Source organism: Arachis hypogaea, chromosome 3 (assembly GCF_003086295.3).
Source record: "Arachis hypogaea cultivar Tifrunner chromosome 3, arahy.Tifrunner.gnm2.J5K5, whole genome shotgun sequence".
Lineage (NCBI taxonomy): Eukaryota > Viridiplantae > Streptophyta > Magnoliopsida > Fabales > Fabaceae > Arachis > Arachis hypogaea.
In genome coordinates, this window is record NC_092038.1 from 106,136,865 (window position 1) to 106,156,138 (window position 19,274).

The 19,274-nt window shown below is 34.6% G+C and overlaps 3 protein-coding genes across 5 annotated transcripts; 2 read left to right on the forward strand and 1 right to left on the reverse strand.

Annotated features, from left to right (window-relative positions):
* The first annotated feature begins 604 nt into the window (after positions 1-604).
* On the forward strand, positions 605-4,428 carry LOC112790844 (serine/threonine-protein phosphatase PP1). Its single transcript, XM_025833435.3, has 4 exons — positions 605-1,225; positions 2,582-3,141; positions 3,535-3,747; positions 4,051-4,428. The coding sequence occupies exons 1-4, from the start codon at positions 1,048-1,050 to the stop codon at positions 4,069-4,071; spliced, it is 972 nt and encodes a 323-aa protein (XP_025689220.1). The 5' UTR covers positions 605-1,047; the 3' UTR covers positions 4,072-4,428.
* An 853-nt stretch (positions 4,429-5,281) lies between these two features.
* On the forward strand, positions 5,282-13,564 carry LOC112790843 (uncharacterized). 3 transcript variants are annotated; one of them, XR_011880074.1, is made up of 10 exons: positions 5,282-5,831; positions 5,952-8,549; positions 8,816-8,919; positions 9,718-9,787; positions 9,995-10,747; positions 11,404-11,606; positions 11,711-11,898; positions 12,158-12,281; positions 12,563-12,769; positions 12,993-13,564. XR_011880074.1 is itself a non-coding variant. In XM_025833433.3 (9 exons), exons 1-9 carry the CDS (start codon positions 5,691-5,693, stop codon positions 13,134-13,136), a joined length of 4,344 nt encoding a protein of 1,447 aa, XP_025689218.1. In that variant the 5' UTR covers positions 5,282-5,690; the 3' UTR covers positions 13,137-13,564. The 3 variants fall into 3 exon arrangements, 1 of the variants encoding a protein (XP_025689218.1); XR_011880075.1 differs by lacking the exon at positions 11,711-11,898 and having other exon boundaries at positions 11,404-11,623; XM_025833433.3 differs by lacking the exon at positions 11,711-11,898.
* A 2,730-nt stretch (positions 13,565-16,294) lies between these two features.
* Positions 16,295-18,072, reverse strand: LOC112790846 (probable WRKY transcription factor 29). The gene is made up of 2 exons (XM_025833436.3): positions 17,129-18,072; positions 16,295-17,034 (listed from the first exon to the last, which is right to left on the reverse strand). Exons 1-2 carry the CDS (start codon positions 17,503-17,505, stop codon positions 16,515-16,517), a joined length of 897 nt encoding a protein of 298 aa, XP_025689221.1. The 5' UTR covers positions 17,506-18,072; the 3' UTR covers positions 16,295-16,514.
* Positions 18,073-19,274: the final 1,202 nt, after the last annotated feature.

The window sequence follows — 19,274 nt, forward strand, 5'->3', positions numbered from 1 at the left end:
AATTAATTCAATAATAATTATAATAATTAATTATATTAAATAATAATTAATTTATTAATAATTATAACAATTAATTAAATTTTTATTTAATTAATGATTTATATTAATTATTTATATCATAATTAATATTAAATATTATTTATATTATTATATTAAATTATAATTAATTAAATTTATTTACATTAAAAAATATATTTAATTTTTACACCTTACAAAATAAATTTTGATTGGATTAGTTATTTTTATTTTTAAAATTTAAAATGCTAATTATATTATTAAAATTAGCAGTTGTAAAAATTAGCCGTTACAAAATTAGCCGTTGAAAACTTTAATTAATGTAATCTCGAATTATATATTATGTATTATTGTTATATATAAATTCATTTAATATTAATATCTTTTAATAGTAAATTATTTTTAAATTTATAAATCTAAATAATATTATTGAAAAAAATTAATTACATTAATTTTAAATATTTTAATTAATTAATTAAGTGGGACCACAATAGGAACTAAAGTTAGTTCCTCCTAATGGAGAAGAGAGAGATGCTTTGAGTTCCTATTTACTGTTTATGATGCAAAAACTGATGTGGAGTTACTTTTTATGACAGGTGGGCCATAAACAGAAACTGGGATGAGTTCCCTACTGGAGATGGTCTTAGGGCTCCAGCCTTTTTTAAAACTTAGAAAGGGTTCCCAGTTACCTGCGCCGTGTGCCTGTGCGAGTGTGTTGATTCCTTCTTTCTCTCCCTCTCTCTGTATATATATTTTATGAACTCCGTTTTGTTAGTGATTTCTGTGAGTTGGAAGCGGGAAAACGGACACGGCGGCCATAGCAATACTCGCTCAGTCGCTAGTCGTTTTCCCCTTTTCGGACTACACACCTTCTTTCTTTCCTTTTCTCTTATCTCCACTTACCTCTTTTTTGTTCTCTCTCTCTCTCTCTCTCTCTCTCTCTCTCTGTGTTAAAGGCAAAGCGACACGTCGTTTCTGTGTTGTGAGGACTTAGAATCGGATCGTTAGGGTTTAGTTTTTTTTTTCTGTGAGATGGATGAGAGCGTCCTCGACGACATCATTCGGAGGCTTCTTGCAGCGAAGAACGGCAGAACGACGAAGCAGGTTCAACTCACTGAGTCGGAAATCCGACAGCTCTGTACTACTTCCAAGGAGATCTTCCTCAGTCAACCCAATCTTCTGGAGCTCGAAGCTCCCATCAAGATTTGCGGTAATTTCTTTTTTTATCTTGTTTCTTTATGAATTATTCCACTTGATTAATTTTATCTGTGCTTGTGACTTGTGCGTGTGACTGCACTTCGATTACGTGAATTGATTTGTTCTGGTTGCTTGGTTGTTTGACCTAGTGTTGTTTATTGTGAATTTGTCATGTGAAGATTCTTTAATTGAATTGACTGGAAACAAAGAGCTTGTTCGGAAATCATTTAACATGAGAAAAGAATTCCATTTCTTTTTAAAAGAATTCATTTCTACTTGAAACTCAATTGATTTGGAATGACTATAATATATTAATAGAATAGAATTCAAGTGTAAAGAGTGTGGGAGTTGATTTGAAAATCAGAACCCTTTTGGTCTGATTTACAAATGAAGGAAAAATGGGAATTGGAATTTTCAAAGGGATTCAAATCATTTATTTTTAGTTCTTCCAAAGCAAGAAAAAGAATTCAACTCTTGAATGAATTTTAATTCCTAGCATTCCAAACAAGCTCAAAATGTTTAGGAAAATTATTATTTAGGCTAATAAGCCTCCTGAATTGCGATTTGTTTGGTGATGGAGCTTAGAGCTATTACTTCTGCAACTTTCTAGTACCTTGAGGTAAAGTACACAGCTTAACAATGGACAGGTTGGAAGCTGGGCTTCTTACACTCAGTCCTTAACTCGTCATTTGTGTGAAATTGTGTAGTAGTGCATATGAATAGGCTGTTTGGATGTGTTATTGGAAAAACCTTATTGCTTTTACTTAAGTAGGCGCATTATTGGTCTGCACATCGAGGTATCAGTACATTTGAATTTTAGATGAGGCAATGGGAACTCATAAGATACTGAGGCTAGACGAGAGATTTGTTGTTGTTGTTGTTGGACCCCTTCCTTCTGGTATCCAGATTTTTTCAGTGTTGCCTTATGGGCTCGGGTGAGTTGCTTTCGTTAATGGCATTTATGTCATATTTGGCTTAAATTGTTAACTTGCCATGAATTTTAATTTTCTAGGGCTGCAATGATGGCTGCCACATTTATTTTGTTTGTAAAATGTAGACTATGGAGTCTATTGTTAGCCTATTGTCAAGATTTCACGTGAGTGATTTTACAGGTTAATTTTAATATGAATGTAATGTTTGTTTGGTGCATTAGTATGAATGTAATGTTTGAATTAGTTGATTATATAGAAAATCATGTTAAAACAGTTTAAAATTTTATGGTTTCTTCTTTTCATTTGGTGCTTTTACTGCCCCATGCTTCAAGGACTTGATTTCCTAGAGCTTCAAGGTCTGCTTTTGCTTTTGACCACCTTGTGATGTATAAATGATTATCAGTGGACGAATCTTGATTTAAACTATTCGGTTGTAGGAGATGTTCATGGCCAGTATTCAGATCTTCTAAGGTTGTTTGAATATGGGGGATACCCACCTGAGGCAAATTATTTATTCCTCGGAGATTATGTTGATCGTGGTAAACAGAGCATAGAGACGATATGTTTACTCCTTGCATACAAGATCAAATACAAGGAGAACTTCTTTCTTCTTAGGGGCAACCATGAATGTGCCTCCATTAATCGTATATATGGTTTCTATGATGAGTGCAAGAGGAGGTTTAATGTTCGCATTTGGAAGACTTTTACCGACTGCTTTAACTGTCTACCCGTTGCTGCTCTTATAGATGAGAAAATCCTTTGCATGCATGGTGGATTATCTCCTGAGCTTAAACACTTAGATCAGATAAGGAATATTGCTCGTCCAGTTGATGTACCAGATCATGGACTTCTCTGTGACCTGCTGTGGGCTGATCCTGATAAAGATCTTGATGGGTGGGGAGAAAATGACCGAGGTGTGTCATTTACATTTGGTGCTGATAAGGTGGTTGAATTTCTTGAAGAGCATGATCTTGATCTGATTTGCCGAGCTCATCAGGTAATGGGACCTCAACTTTTACCATAGATGGTATCTTATGCTAATTTAGTTCTATACATACATACATATACATTCATGATAGAGTAGTGCATGCATGATGTATGTGGAATTTTTAACTATTACATTGTAAAATGAGAAGTAACTATTTGCTTGAGTAGATTTATAAATAATAATGATAATGATGACTCTGTATCAAAGGGGAAAGGGAGACATGAATGAGACTAATTACAATCAAATTTGGTTTTCTTGCAACACTTGGGATTTTCTCTACTCTTTATGTATCACCATGTAGAGCACCTCATAATATCAGGTTATTTCTGTGTACTGGGCCTTCGGGCTTTTGCCTGGCTCATCTGATATTTTCCTTTTAAAATTCTGGTTGTTGCATATCAGGTTGTAGAAGATGGATATGAGTTTTTTGCCAAGCGCCAGCTGGTGACTATATTTTCAGCGCCAAATTACTGTGGGGAATTTGATAATGCCGGTGCTATGATGAGCGTGGATGACACCTTGACATGCTCTTTCCAAATACTTAAATCTTCTGACAAGAAGGGTAAAGGTGGATTTGGCAACAACACTTCAAGACCGGGAACTCCTCCTCACAAGGTATGAAGTATCAGAATTATTTATAATGTTGCACTTGTGCTTTGACACTTAACATAATCAACACTTCTGCAGTTCTATTCATGTATTTGGGTCTGTTTGTATGTTTGATGCTAATATGTCAAAAGTCTAGTTACCCTAAAATGACAGGCAGTCAATATCATATATATGATGATGAGTTGATGACCCAACCCCTCCCCCCTCCCTAGTTCTCATTCAGTTTTTTGCCACATATCTTTGCTGAATGTTAATTACGCTGGCCTCTTCCAATATTTCTGTAACATCTGCTGTATCGTTTTGTTCCAGGGTGGGAAGGTGTTTAATTGACATTTCCGGAGCTAAATTTAAGATTGTTGAACTAGACGGAGGCCCTCATTCTTCCAATTAGGTCAAAGACTTGTTACAAATATATAAAGCATGACTCCTGCCTTCCTTCCTTGGAAAGGATAACTAAAATACAGTGTAGCGAGGGACAAGGCACATTTTATTGTGCAACTTTGATTGACCTCAACCCTTTGTCCCTAATTTCTTTCTTCTTTTTCTATATAGCTTTCATTTTTGCTTTTAGTGTACAATGGAAATTGGAAAGTCAAACTTCCATAAGGGGAAATCCTGATTATGTTATGGTGATGCGAAAGTTTTATTTATTTATGAATAGGGTCAACTTTAAAGTTTATCCTAAAATGAGTCATGACCCCCTAGTTGAGATGTTGATTTAATTATTCATGCATGCATGATTTAGACAAAGATAAAACAAATTGTTTAACGTTATTCATGAAAGAAGTATCCTGTATTGCATTTCATACTAGAACTATTTAATTTTACGGAAAATTTAATGTTTTCCAATGAGCGTATAATTTTTTCAACGAGGATTTTTAAACTAGACATCAACGTAGGTTGAATTGAACAAGATTTAGATTGCGTCCAGAGCCTTCTTTTGATAATTACGGATGAATACATGAATGATGAATTTACAACTATGTTAGATGAATATTAAAATTATCTATTAATTTATTAGTATAAAATATATATTAAAACATAAAATATATTAATAATAAATTTAATTATATATATATATATATATATATATATATATTTATACATAAATTTATGATAGTTGATTTTGGCTTTTAAATAGCATTTTTTTAACTATGAGTTGATCGAGTAAAATTCTGATTAGTCGTGTAGTTGTGATGTTTCTATATTCCGATTCAATGCAACCTTCAGTCAATTACATTCATCATTCATGTTTTGTCAGATAGAACCTAAAAAAGATTTTGTAATTGAACTTTTGTGTGAAGACCTGGGGATGTTTTAGTAATATAATATAACTTGCTAAGAGATTTTATATGTTTAGTTTTGTAAAACATTCTTTTATAATATTAATTGCAAAAGTCCAATATTATTTACATTTTAAAGATTTTTTAATTAAAAAAATAACCATAATATTAAATTTAATAGTCTCTGCGAATTTCGTTATCTACATTTTAATTGAAATCCTTAATAAATTGGAGTGGAAGAAAAAAATTAACATAAACTTAGTTTACACTTTCTATTCCCCCCTCTAATGTAAAACACAACACACACACAACAGTCGAATAAAACTATTGGAGAAAAAAAAGTATCCATAGAAAATTATACTTGTATCAATTTGGTTTTGAAAAGATCTTGTCCCTGAAAAAATACTATGATGAGTCAAATTGTATTTTTTTTTTTTCATCTTGTAACCAATTTTTCCAGAAGAAAATTGACCCAATATTATTTATTAATGGATATAAAAATGCTGTGCTGGCAGTGCAGCTTCTGCTTGGGAGGATTGAGTGAGTCGGAATCCAGTATCGAGAACCTCCGTATTCCATTAATCGCATTTCTCAGTGACAGTATGTATTTCTGAAATGGGACTAAGCTGAAAGGAGATACCAAGTCACCATTTGTTCGATTTATCAATGAAGTGCCGATCGGTGGCTTGCATTTGGTCTGGCACCCCCTTCCCCCACCGTGTCACCGCCGTCGCCGCCTTCTCCTCCCCGCCCTCCCTCTTCACCTCCGGATCCGATGGCTCCATCATCTGGTGGTCCATTTCCCCCGTAATTCTCCCCCCTTTTGTATAATTATACTCATTCATCAATTTTATTGTTGTCTCATTCGTTCAATTTTGATTTATTTAGACATCTTAATGTCCATTTACATTTTTCTGATTTTCACAGCAAGTTAAAGCAGTGGCCCTCTTGTGCGGTCACGCAGCTTCCATCACTGATCTCAGCACTTGCAGCCCTCTTCCCGTCGAAGAAGAAGCCGCTGCCGCCGATCATGGTGATGCTGGTGGTGGTGAACGTGGTTCGAGTGATTTAGCGGTGAATTGTAGTTCAAGTAGTAATTTTAGTAGCGCCTTGGTAAGCGCTTGTTCTGATGGGTTCTTGTGTGTTTGGAGTAAAAGCAGTGGACATTGCCGTTGCCGGAGGAAACTGCCACCTTGGGTCGGAACACCGCGCATCATTCGGCCGTTGCCCTCGAGGTCGAGATATGTGTGCATTGCTTGTTCCTACATGGAACAATCTGTGGAGGGAAATGAAGAGACTCACCCCAGGAAGCCTTCTAAATGTACCATTGTTGTTGTAGACACGTACTCGCTTTCCATTACTCAGACTTTGTTTCATGGGAATTTATCTATCGGCCCAGTTAGGTTTATGGCTTTAGTGTTAGGTGATAGTGATGAAAAGGGGTATTCTGTACTTGTGGCTGATTCTGCTGGCAAAAGGCAAATGGTTTCGATATCAGATGACCCCCTTGAACGTGGGGAACCACACAAGGAAACATCTCAGTTGGAGAGTTCTTTTTACTCTGACGGATTGAGTGGTGTGGATCGTGTTGTTTCAGTTTTAACTTACAGGGGTATTGTTGCTTATGTGCTGGAAAGTCGCTGTGAATTCAAGTTATTGTCAAATGATACTACCATTGGAGAGGTTTCCTTTGACAGCAATCTGATCTGTTTAGACGGGCATTTGAATCAAACACATATTGTGGGTGGCCTTTTTCTTGAAAGTGATGATGCAGGGAATTCAGTCAATTTTGTTGAAAGCAGCAACTTGATATCAGTAACTTTTGTTGTTTGGAATAATATAGGGTCTGCAGTTATCTATAAGATAATGAATCAGAATGATGTTTTTCAATGTGAACCTCATTCTGAGATTCCTGCTACTCCTTGTCAACCTGATATGAGATTATCTGTTATTTTCCTACAAATAAATCATTATCTTGTCTGCATCAAGTCAATTTGCTTTCATTTTGAGGAACCATTGCTATGGAGACCACATGTCACAGTCTGGTCGCTGCATAGTTTTGATGATAAGCCTGGTAAATTATACCGTCAATGCAGGATGATCAGTGATGGTGAATCTTTCGTGCACTGTTTTGGGAAGTCTACTCAGCTTGAAGGACAGGATAGTCTAGAGACTAAATCTTTTGATCAAAATCAAAGTTCAGAAGATATAAACACCATTCATGTTGATAACATTAGTGATTATTGGTCTAACAAGGGAAAGATGGTCTCTTCTTCCATGATTATCTCTGAGAACCTCTTCACTCCTTATGCTGTTGTATATGGTTTTGTAAGCGGAGAAATAGAGCTTCTAAGATTTGATCTGTTTCAAGGCATTTGCTTTAATGATGCAAGTTCCAATCCTGATGAAAAGTCTATCACATGCAAGCCGCACTTTTCAGGACATACAGGCGCTGTACTTTGTTTGGCAGCACACCAAATGATGGGTAATGCCAATGGCCAAAATCTAAAACGGGTTTTGGTGTCTGGAAGTGCGGATTGTACAATTCGTATATGGGATCTTGACACTAGCCGTCTTATTATGGTAATGCATCATCACGTGGCTCCATTACGTCAAATTATTCTTCCCCCATCTTTGACCGGACATCCTTGGAGTGACTGCTTCCTCTCAGTTGGAGAGGATGCATGTGTAGCTCTTGTTTCTATAGAGACTCTGCGGGTGGAGAGAATGTTTCCTGGACATGTGAACTATCCATCAAAAGTTGTATGGGATGGATCAAGAGGTTATATTGCCTGTCTCTGTCAAACACATTGTGGAACTTCTGATGCTACTGATGTGTTGTACATTTGGGATGTAAAGACAGGTTCCCGCGAGCGAGTCCTGCGTGGGACAGCTGCGCATTCAATGTTTAGTCACTTTTGTAAAAACATTAGCATGAATTCCATATCTGGCAAATTGCTGAATGGAAATACATCAGTTTCTTCTTTACTTCTTCCGGTAATTGATGATGCAAGGCTCTCTAATTCCCCTGTCAACCTGTCAGAGAACTCACTCACTTCTTCAAAGTCATCACCAAATATTTCAAACATGACTGAGTTGAATTATTCCAGAAGAAATGGAGGTAAAGGAAATTCACCAAGGCCAACTTCATCTTCTCTGTTTAATCTCTGGGGTAACAAGCTTCCTGTCAAATGCGCATGCCCTTTTCCTGGCGTTGTGTCTCTGAGTTTTGATCTTGCCTCACTGATGCTCTCTTATTGGGGGAATGAATTCATGGAAAATGGTAATTACAATTTGAAGAAGCAAGAAGTTCAGGATCAAAATTCTGGCGACCAGTATGAAGAATACTTGCTTCGATATAGCCTGTCTATTTTACATTTGTGGAGTGTAGACAGTGACCTTGATAACTTGCTGATAAGTGACATGAAGCTGAGGAAACCAGAGAATTTTATAGTAGGTTCAGGTCTACAGGGGGATAAAGGATCATTGACATTGACCTTTCCTGGTCTGAGTGCTACTCTAGAGGTAATTTGATTTGTATATTGGGACCTATTTTACTATAAAATATAATGTAATTTTGATCCATTATCCATGTAAAAGGTTTTCTACATAGATATTCAATCATGTTTTTCCTTATTACCACTGTGTTTGACTCTTACTCAAAGGTCACACGTGCATTCTGTGTGATTGTGACAGCATAAAAACACTTTAGACTAACAGTGCATCAAATTCAACCTCTGTTCTATATGCTTTGTTTCAATAGTCCCTGAGACATGAAAAACACATTTCAGCTCTGGAAATCGTCATCTGAGTTTTGTGCAATGAGATCATTGACAATGGTATCCCTTGCCCAACGTCTGGTTAGCTTATCTCACTCTGGCTCAGCAGCAAGCAGGTAAGGCGGCAATCACAATGATCGAACTAAGGCATAGAATCCCTTTCACGTTTTGTTTCCTTTTAAATGAAAAATCTTCTAATGACATCGATCTTTGTGTAGGGGTGTTTTTTCTTACTTATTTATTTATTTATTTATTTTATGAAGGAAGCCAAAACAATTTCTGTACTGAACTCCTTTGGATGTATATTTAAAATTAAAAATCTTGAAACCATCCCAAGTCTCAGATCTATTTAGGTTTTTTCGCAAACTGGAATAATCATTCTTGTGTCTTGAACTCCTTTGGATGGATATTTAAAATTAAAAATCTTGAAACCATCCCAAGTCCCAGATCCTATTTGAGGTTTTTTTCGCAAACTGGAATAATCATTTGTGTCTTGAATTGTTCTTGATGTCATGAGTCTAGTGCTATTCCCCCCGCACCCCACTACCACCGCCGCCTTTTCTTTCTTATTTATTCATTTAAAAAAAAAATTAAAAAGGCAGAAGGTTTCTTGGTTTTTTTGAAGCCTAGTTGATTCTTGAAGTTATTCATGCAACATAAAAGAATTATTTAGTAACTAGAAAAAAATGGGTTAGAAAAATAAAAAAGACAAATGGCCTGATTAACTTGGCCACTTAGATATTTTGTATTTGCATTTGCTTGACAAAGGTTCTTCCTGTTACTTTTATTTTGTGAAATTTTCCTCTCAATTTGACAATTTCTCTGTTTCATAGTGGTTTCTTAATGTGTATTTCCATTTCTGCATTATCCCTGGATTTAAAATTTTTGCTGATAATTGGTAATCTTATTTGCAGTGCTTTAGCAGCATTCTATACCCGCAATTTCATGGAAAAGTTTTCAGATATGAAGCCACCTTCATTACAGGTCATATTTTTTATCAATTCTTTTTCAATGTATTTTTGATTTAACATGTCCCTGTAGTATTTTCTTGATTGACAATGTTCATACATACTCTTCCAATGCCAGACTCATATTTTGGTATTTCTTTTTTTGGTTGACAACATTCATAAGTTATCAAAACACCAATGTATTGCTTGATATCAATTACTCAAGGTTATCAACTTTTTGCAGCTTCTGGTGGCCTTTTGGCAAGATGAGAGTGAACATGTGCGCTTAGCAGCACGCTCTATATTTCATTGTGCTGCCTCTCATGCTATTCCACTACCTCTATGCAATACAAAACCACCTGAGTCAACTAAGACAAGCTCCCAATCTGGAAGTAGAGGCAAAAGCATATCTCCTAGGTCAGAAAAACAAGGAATTTCCCATGATGAAGAATCCAATATAGTTGCTTGGTTGGAATCATTTGAAGTGCAAGATTGGATTTCTTGTGTTGGGGGAACAAGTCAAGATGCTATGACATCTCACATAATTGTTGCTGCTGCATTGGCTATCTGGTATCCTAGTCTTGTAAAGCCAAGTCTTGCCTCCTTAGTTGTTCATCCATTGATGAAGTTGGCTATGGCCATGAATGAGAAATTTAGCTCCACTGCGGCTGAGCTACTTGCAGAGGGCATGGAGAGTACATGGAAAGGATGTATGGCCTCTGAGATACCTCATCTGATTGTGGATATTTTTTTCCAAGTAGAGTTGAGTGGTCCAACTGCCAAAGAAATTCCAGCTTCATCATTTGCTATTAAAAAGACTTTGGTTGAAGTTCTTCTTCCAAGTTTAGCTATGGTTGATATACCAGGTTTTTTGTCTGTAATAGAGAGACAGATTTGGTCTACTGCATCTGATTCGTCTGTCCACTTGGTGTCCCTCTTGACTCTTATAAGGATTATGCGTGGTTCTCCAAGAAACTTGGCTCAATACCTTGACAAGGTTTGCAAAGCAGTTTATTTCTACAACTAACATGATTTTCTTTGATGTTTTGTCTCTAGTTCTAGGCAGAATTCTTTGTCTCTCTTGATGTTTAGTTTCACTTTCTACTTCAAGTGGTTCATTAACTATTTTCCCCCATCCTTGTGACCTTGTTTGATTAAATTTCCATGTGTTAGATATGTATGCTTGACATTGAAGATTTTAGCTTTTTATATCTTGGAGTTTTTTATTCCAAAGAACATATTGGAACAAGAAATAATAATACTTCATCATTTGAAATACATTTTATTTTTAATCTGTGAGATATTTTACTTGTTGAACTCATGTTAAAATAATGCACAAATGTTGACATCAGATACTGTTGAATGTAATGCCTTGAAATCTGTTTATATCTAAGGGTGTGTTTGTTTGGGTTTGCTTACTTACAAATCCCCATTCTTTGTTCTCTTTTATAAGTTACCATATTTATTTCCTATAACTGGTGGTTGGGAGCACTGTTTCTCTATTATGAGGGATTGACTTGTTTTTGTCCTGAATATTTCTGAACAAAGGATCTGATACGTAGTTAACTCTTCAAATATGTTTTACACTGCCTACTTGTGACAACAAAGGCAAAGAGATTTTTTATTTTATGCGACAATGTGTCAAATCTGCAGGTGGTAAACTTCATTTTACATACTGTAGATCCTAGCAACTCAGTTATGCGGAAAGCATGTTACCAGACTTCAATGACAACTTTAAAGGAGGTTGTACGTGTGTATCCTATGGTTGCTGTCAATGATTCATGGACCAAACTTGCAGTTGGGGATGTGATTGGTGAAATTAGCAGCTCAAGCATTAGGGTCTATGATATGCAAAGGTATTAGGAGATAAACTGTAAGTTTTGAATTAATAATTGGTTTAGGCTGATAATGTGTGATTACCCTTCCACTTGGAGTACTGTCTCAGACAAATGGTTTACAGAATTTCACTCAACTGAGTTTGTGTCATTTATGCATCGTGGAAAGGAAAAAGAATAACAATAATGCAAATGCAATGGAGCTGGAATTAACTTTTGGGAGGAATATTTATGAACAAAATATTGAAACTGAGGTTTTGGTGGTCCTATTGTTGCTGCTTATTTCAAATCTTGTGTGACAAAATATTCGTATGTAAGTAAATGGAGTAACGGTTTATTGTGTGAATGACAATGCACATTGAATACCATCAGTTATTGTGGGCCTGGCTTATTTCCTAAATGATCACAGCATTTATTAATCTTGTCTACTTGATCTATCTATCTCTATATCGCCACCTTATATACTTCTCTCTTGAAATTTTTTATTCAAATTGGTCTGTTTATATTTCTTCTGTGGGATAATCATAGACACAGTAATTTCCTAAAAAGGAGAGCCTTCATTTCTGATGCAGTGTGACAATGATAAAGGTTTTGGATGCAAGTGGGCCTCCTGGACTTCCAAGTTTGCTCACACCAGCATCAGGAACAATGTTAACTGCTGCAATTTCAGCTCTTAGCTTTTCTCCTGATGGAGAGGTATTAAGAATTGTGATAAAATTCTTGACTTTGTAGTGTTTCTTGATATCATCCAATTACCTGATTTTGGAATAGACAACAAAATAGGGATATGTAAAAGTTCTTTAGGAAAATATGTCGTGAGATATCCGTAACTCAAATAATAGGTGCTCCTGGCTAGCATATCATATGTTAGTATGTTACTGATCACTGTGTTACTATTAGAGATGAATTTGTCACCGTAGAATCTTGGTGCTTTCTGCAAGAATCTCAAACAAATAAATTTTTCCTTTCAATGACAGGGGCTAGTTGCTTTCTCTGAACATGGGCTAATGATTAGATGGTGGTCACTAGGATCTGTCTGGTGGGAGAAACTGAGCCGGAACTTTATTCCTGTCCAGTGCACCAAACTTATATTTGTTCCGCCGTGGGAGGGATTCTCACCTAATTCATCCAGGTCAAGCATAATCGCCAACATTTTGGAAAATGACAGGAAGCTGAGTGTTCTGGTAATTTTCTTTTATCTTCTTTCTTGTCTGGGGATGTTTGGACCAATTCATCCATTTTTTTTGGATATGCAGAAATCTCTCATAAAGGAGAGAAAATGTTTATATCGGATAAAATATATACTTCAGCTTTCTTGTACTAAAACTTTGGCTCATAAACAACGCAGTTTCCATGATCTTTTGTTACACCCATGTCAATTAATTGATGCTGTATTTGTTTCTGTAGGACAATGCTAGGGATTCAAATCACGGGGACAGTATGAAACAATTGCTTCATAATCTGGACCTTACTTATAGGCTAGAATGGGTAGGTGATAGGAAAATACTCCTTACAAGACATGGCCAGGAATTGGGCACTTTTCAGTTATAAGCAGCAAGTAGCGATGATTCTCCAAAATTCTTGGTCGAAATTCTCCGTGAAATGTCCAGCTGATTGCAATAGCGTCGGAAGATATTCTTATTTCCTCGTGTTGAGTACATTCATCGGAGCGCTTACAACTTGAAACTCGAAAACCGGCACAGCAGATGGGTCCAAAGAGCACTACAGTTAGGGACCAAATAATCGCGTGTGTGGTTATGGATTTCAAAATGAATAACCACTATGACTATTTGGTCGCTAAGCCAAAGTAAATGGTTCTACGAGCCCCAAAAGATTAGGAAATAGAAAAGGGGTATTGATATTTTGTTACGGAAATTACACTGATGTCTCCACAATTTTGCGGAAGTGTTTTTATTCTTAGAATCTTTGTACAGGACACCGGCTTATACAAAATACAAAATACCAGTGACATTGAGTCCTCTCCGCTTTCTTTCTACTGTCTTCCTCGGCATAATATTTAATTTAACATCCATTCTTGATGACTTGCACTTAAACTTATTCCATATTCATTTACGGGGAGCAGGTTGGTTAACGTACAATGTTAGCTCATTAGAGCATTGGCATCATCAATCAGAACACGGTTTCGTGCCAAATCCAAACTCGCTAGATTAGAAGATTGAAAATCATATATAAGATATATTTGTACACCGCCAGAGACTTGTTCCAATTTTGTAAGTCAAAAATGTCATTTTCCTTTCGGTTGAGAAGGGTCGGCAGCTGAGCTGGACAGTCGGTGGATTAACGCCCATCTGTATGTAAAAAGAATAATAAACAAATACTCCACTTGGCTCGCCGTTCACAGACTCGGGTAATACAATTATGTTCAAATAATAACACACTAGTTTCTTTTTTTTCCCCTGAAAGAAAAAAACAGTAGCTTTAATTTTGATACAAACAAAACAACTACGTTATCATAATAAAATGATGATATTTGAAAAAATAAAAAACAAAAATAAGATTACGTGGTAGACACCATCTTTTTTTGGATGCTGGATCCCAAATTATTTAAATAAATGAAACGTCTCTCCTTAGGGCTTATGCATATGGTATGTATAATTAAAAACCAATTTCTTGGTTCAAGTGTCAACTCATGTTATAATTAACTAAATAATTATGTTAGGTTACTTCATTTCGAAAATAGATTCTCACAAGTTTTTTTTCAATTTTCTTGTAAATGTAATTTTTAATTGTTTAACATTTTTTTCATATTTTTTTCCTCGTAGTTCTATTTAAAAAGTGTATAATAAAATATCATACTTTATAAAAAAAATAAAAAAAAATTAAGAAGATCCATTTTCATTTTTTTACTGTAACTTTATTAAAACTCATACGTAAAATAAAATTTGACTTCAATGCATATAAAATAAAATATAATAAGTCTAACCTTTCTCATGTTTTTAATTTCGGATAAAATATATTTTTTGTTTTTAAAATTTATGAATTTTTTTTTAAAATATTCCTAACCTTTAGTTGTATTTAGTTTTGTCATTAACGTGTTCTATTTGTATTAAAATTATCATTGGAAGTTAATTCTATGTAAAATATTAGGAACAAAATTAAAAAATTTTAAAAATAATTTTGACATAAATAAAAATATTAAAAAATTGAATGAATTAAAATTATTAAAAATAAAATTAAATAAAATTAAATATTAAAAATATTTATAAAAAATAATTACAAATATTAAGAACAAAATATACTTTATCCTTTAACTTATATGTCATTCCAGTAGTCGTTATGTATTTACACAAAGCTTTGCCAAAGGGCGGTTCATCTAAATTTGCACCAAATTTTTGCGAAAAAGGACTCAAAAACATACCACGATGTACTTGGGAACCGTAGAATTCTTAAAATAAAAGCATTTCCTTAGATGTGTTTTATTATAAGAATAGGATGACCGTAGCCGGAACAACATGAATTATCATATATTTCACTACTGCATAATACAATTTTGGATTTTACTATGGACACTCGTTAAAAATAATTAGTACTAGTGCAAAGTTTAGTGACACTTGTAATATATTTTTTTGCCAAATTCTTTAGTGTCTTTAAATTTAATGTTGAATTTGTTAAATTTTTCTTTTACAACAAATATTAAAAATTTAAAAATTATTTATTTTTATATTTTTAAATTAAATATTAGTTTTTAACTCTTTTAGTAGATAACTACATGTACACATCATCCTAATCATTTTTTTTACGAAATTCTCTAATTCAGTAAATTTGTATCTAGCAGACAAAATTTAAACATGTGAGACTTATTTACATAGACAAATAAATTAACTATTCTACCAATTTAAATTAGTTATATTTATAATATAAAAAATAATATTTATACCACTTCTTTACATATTTTTTATAATATAAAAGATGATTTTTTATTTCTTATCAATCACTTTGAATACTAAAATTAAAAACTATACAAAAAAATTTACACAAAAATGATAAATAGATATATATATCTTTAATATATTTTCAGATTGTTTTTGCTTCTCTTAGGCATCATTTCATGTCGCTCCCTTTATAATCTGCGCAAGCAAACATAGATTTTGCTAAATAATTATGCTAGAATACATTACAATTAACTACTAAAATTAAATATTAGTATAAAATATACACTAAAATATGAATACAAATTAAATTATACATATATTTACACAAATATATAGTGGCTAATTTTAGTTGACATAATTTTGTTCTTGTAAACGATTTAACTCAAATAATAACTGACTAATCACTTAATTTGAATGAGAAAGTATGAGGAGTCAATCGAATATTTATATAATGGAGATTTATGGAGTATTAAAGATATAATTATTAGTGTTATTTTTTTCCATTAACTGAAACTTTTGGGATGAGTGGTATAATGACATGGTATTAGAGCGCTAAATACATAGATGCATATAAAGTTATTACAAGCGAACTCTGGTATGCAGATACAGTTTTCGTTTGGGTATTATTTCAGAGCTATTAAAATTGGATAACAATGATGTTTGGTGATTAATTTGTTGGAAGTTCAAATCAAATATTGTATGGTTGGAATTGAAAGATTTGGTTTCTAAGTTTAAATAGTTCAATACGGCAATACAAAATGGATCGTAATTTAAGCACAATTGGTGAAATATAAGATCGCCCACAATAACCATTGGTAGCTAAGAAACTGAGGTATCTGGCATTGAAATTTTGTTTCTTTGTTTACATTGACGAACAGAAGATTAATAACTATAAGCATCAAAACATACAAAACAAAAAAGAAGAAAAGTAATTCTACAAAATCAGAGTGGGAAAAGAGGAACTAGGGATTATATTATAAAAACTTGTTCTAATTAAGTACGTTAGATTCATTCATTAATGACGAAGATTGACGAACTAATAATTACCAGAAATGAAATCACCAGCATGAAATTGAAGTTCTAGTTTATTATTAAGCCTCATAAATTCATGATCGATGTCTGTTGTGTCTGGAAACCAAACATCACCAAACTCAGCAGCTTCACAAAGAAGTCCATGCTGCTTCTTGAATCCCTTATGTTCTTCCATGGACGAGGAATTCGAAGAAGAAGAACAAGTTGTAGTAGTAGTAGTAGTTGTTGTTGTTGTTAAGGAGTTGTTCTTGCGTGAAATCCCTGCGAGAGAGTTGCGGCGAGTAGGGTAGGGATGGTTGTGTTCAGCGGTGTATGTAACCAAGAAAATCGTTGGATCCAGATGGTTCCTTTCAACTTGTTTCCTCGCCAGGCATCCTTTGGAGCTGCTGCACCTGTAATAGCTCCGTGGATATGGTGAACCCTTGATAGGTTTCTGTCCGTATTTTCGCCACGCCCATGCGTCGCAAACTCCAATATCCGCCGCTGTAACCTCCTTCACCACCCTCTTGTTCAGGCTCTTCTTGCTGCATATCATTATTAATATTATGTTAGGGTTCAACAACTAGTTAATTAATTAACCTCATAATTAAGTAAGTAAAATAAACTGAATAAACGTACCTTTTTTTAGGTTTAGAAACTGTGGAAACTTGCTGCAAGTCTTGTTTAATGGCATCTTCGGGTTCTTTGGGGATTATTGGTAACGGTAGGGGATGATTATTATTATTATTATCATCATTAATATTGTTTTGAATATGAGGGGAAAGAGTGTGGAAAACTGGGTAGAAAGGCTTGTAAAGCTCGTCCAATTCATCAAGGACCCTTGTGGTTTCTGAGAATTCAGGAAAACTACTAGTACTGAAAAGTAGGTCATAATCTTGTTGATGAAAGAGGAAATTAGGGTTTGGATCGTGCTCCATGATGGTGGTGGCAGTTGATGGGCACCCTCTCACAATGGATTCCAGATCCCAGTCCATAAAGCAAGCAAGCTCATCCATCAATGGCAGTCAGGTAGGCAGAGATAATAATTATGGAGAAATCAGATAAAGGTGCCACCAATCAGAAGATATTAAGAAAAGATGTGGTGGGCCAGATGCCTTAACAAAACAAATTGCAAAGAAATTAATTAATCCAATGATATTTTTTTATTTTTGGCAAAGGCTTTTTGAGAAATGTCAACCAGTATGTGTGTCATATATATACGTGAAATGTTAATGGATGCACACAGTGATTTAATATCAATTTTTCTAATTCAAAAGTTCAAAGTTCAAAGTAGCAATAGCATTTTCATTTTCATTTCAGTTGACTAACAAAAAAAGTCAATATGGGAGAGCAAGTGGAAGTGAGGAAGCCTTCATGTTTTTCTTTTTTCAGCAATTCGGTGCTGACCTTTTTCTTTTCTTGTATGTTTGTTTGGGATTGTAGGCGATCACACGGCACCAGATCAGAACAAAGACAATTGGATCAATAATCTTGCGGTTATTAAGCCAATACCACGCTTTTGGTTGGAGCTTCTCATACGTAAAGAGGACAATAATTTCAAATTTAATATCATAAATAAAGGTACGATTTCACTTTGTTGCATGCCTTCTTGCTATATATTATTATTCCGTTCACGAAGCAAATTCATAAAAAATAATATGGAACTAAAAAGGAAATTAAAGTCTTGTTAATTACTATACGATCATGTTACGTCATGCATGAGACATATAGTTAGATTTTTTGGTTTTTTCCAATTCGTCTGAGTTGCATCCTAGTTTGAGGGTTTCTTTTTTCTAAATTGGCTGGTTTTGTTTCTTTTTAGGGATGGGGAGGGAGTTGGAAACAAGACAATTGCTTATGGTTTTAGTCAACAACTGTACTGTAAGTGGAGTGGGCATTTATAATTAGTTTGTTACATACCGCACCTATACGGCTATAACATGTACGACACCCTTCACCCATGCATAGGATTTCATAGTGTTATTATTGTAACTAGTTCTAATAATATAATTAAGCTTCTAACTTTTAAACCCTATGCACGAGATTTAAAACTATAATTCCCCTTATTTGGGCATTCCATTCCACTACCATACTCTCAATTTTAGCTATCGGCGATGGCTATAAATTAAAAGGTTTAAAGTTTAAACTTAAATTTTAAAAATTATGGTGCTGGATAAGCATTATGGCTACACGGCTCTTATGCATAAACTTCGGATAATATAGCGCATCAAAGGAGGGTTTGATTTGTTGGATGTGGGGTTTGGGTATTTTTTGGTTAAATTTGATATGGCTGCAGATCGTGAGAAAGTCATTCTTGATGGTCCGTGGTTGATAGATGGTCACTATGTTGCAGTAAAGACATGGGACGTGAATTTTAGACTATGCAAAAAATCCTTCGGATCAACGCTAGTATGAATTCGAGTCTCGGGACTTCCAATTTAGTGTTACCAGGAACAAGTAATGTTGCGAATTGCTTCTGCAATAGGGGTTCCGGTGAAAGTAGACTTGGCCACTAAGCTTGCAGAAAGAGGAAAATATGCCTGAGCTTGTTTCCAAATTAATCTTGGATTGCCTGTAATCAAACATATTATAGTGGAGGGTATGACTCATGAAGTGGAGTACGAGAGTTTACAGCTGATTTGTTCTACTTGTGCACGGTATGGGCATGATAAATCATTGTGCAGGGAGAAGGAGTCATTGGAAGGAAACGATGATTCTTTTGGTGATGATGAAAAAAATAACGAAGTCCTGACATTAGTGCCACACAACAATCTTGAGATTCAAA

Coding starts and splice junctions, on each gene's coding strand:
- LOC112790844 (XM_025833435.3), top strand. CDS start 1,048: ATGGATGAGAGCGTCCTCGACGACATCATTCGGAGGCTTCTTGCAGCG. Junction 1,226..2,581: donor AGCTCCCATCAAGATTTGCG/GTAATTTCTTTT, acceptor ATTCGGTTGTAG/GAGATGTTCATGGCCAGTAT. Junction 3,142..3,534: donor TGATTTGCCGAGCTCATCAG/GTAATGGGACCT, acceptor GTTGCATATCAG/GTTGTAGAAGATGGATATGA.
- LOC112790846 (XM_025833436.3), bottom strand. CDS start 17,505: ATGGATGAGCTTGCTTGCTTTATGGACTGGGATCTGGAATCCATTGTG. Junction 17,035..17,128: donor GTTTCTAAACCTAAAAAAAG/GTACGTTTATTC, acceptor AATGATATGCAG/CAAGAAGAGCCTGAACAAGA.
- LOC112790843 (XM_025833433.3), top strand. CDS start 5,691: ATGAAGTGCCGATCGGTGGCTTGCATTTGGTCTGGCACCCCCTTCCCC. Junction 8,920..9,717: donor TCTGGCTCAGCAGCAAGCAG/GTAAGGCGGCAA, acceptor TCTTATTTGCAG/TGCTTTAGCAGCATTCTATA. Junction 10,748..11,403: donor TGGCTCAATACCTTGACAAG/GTTTGCAAAGCA, acceptor TCAAATCTGCAG/GTGGTAAACTTCATTTTACA.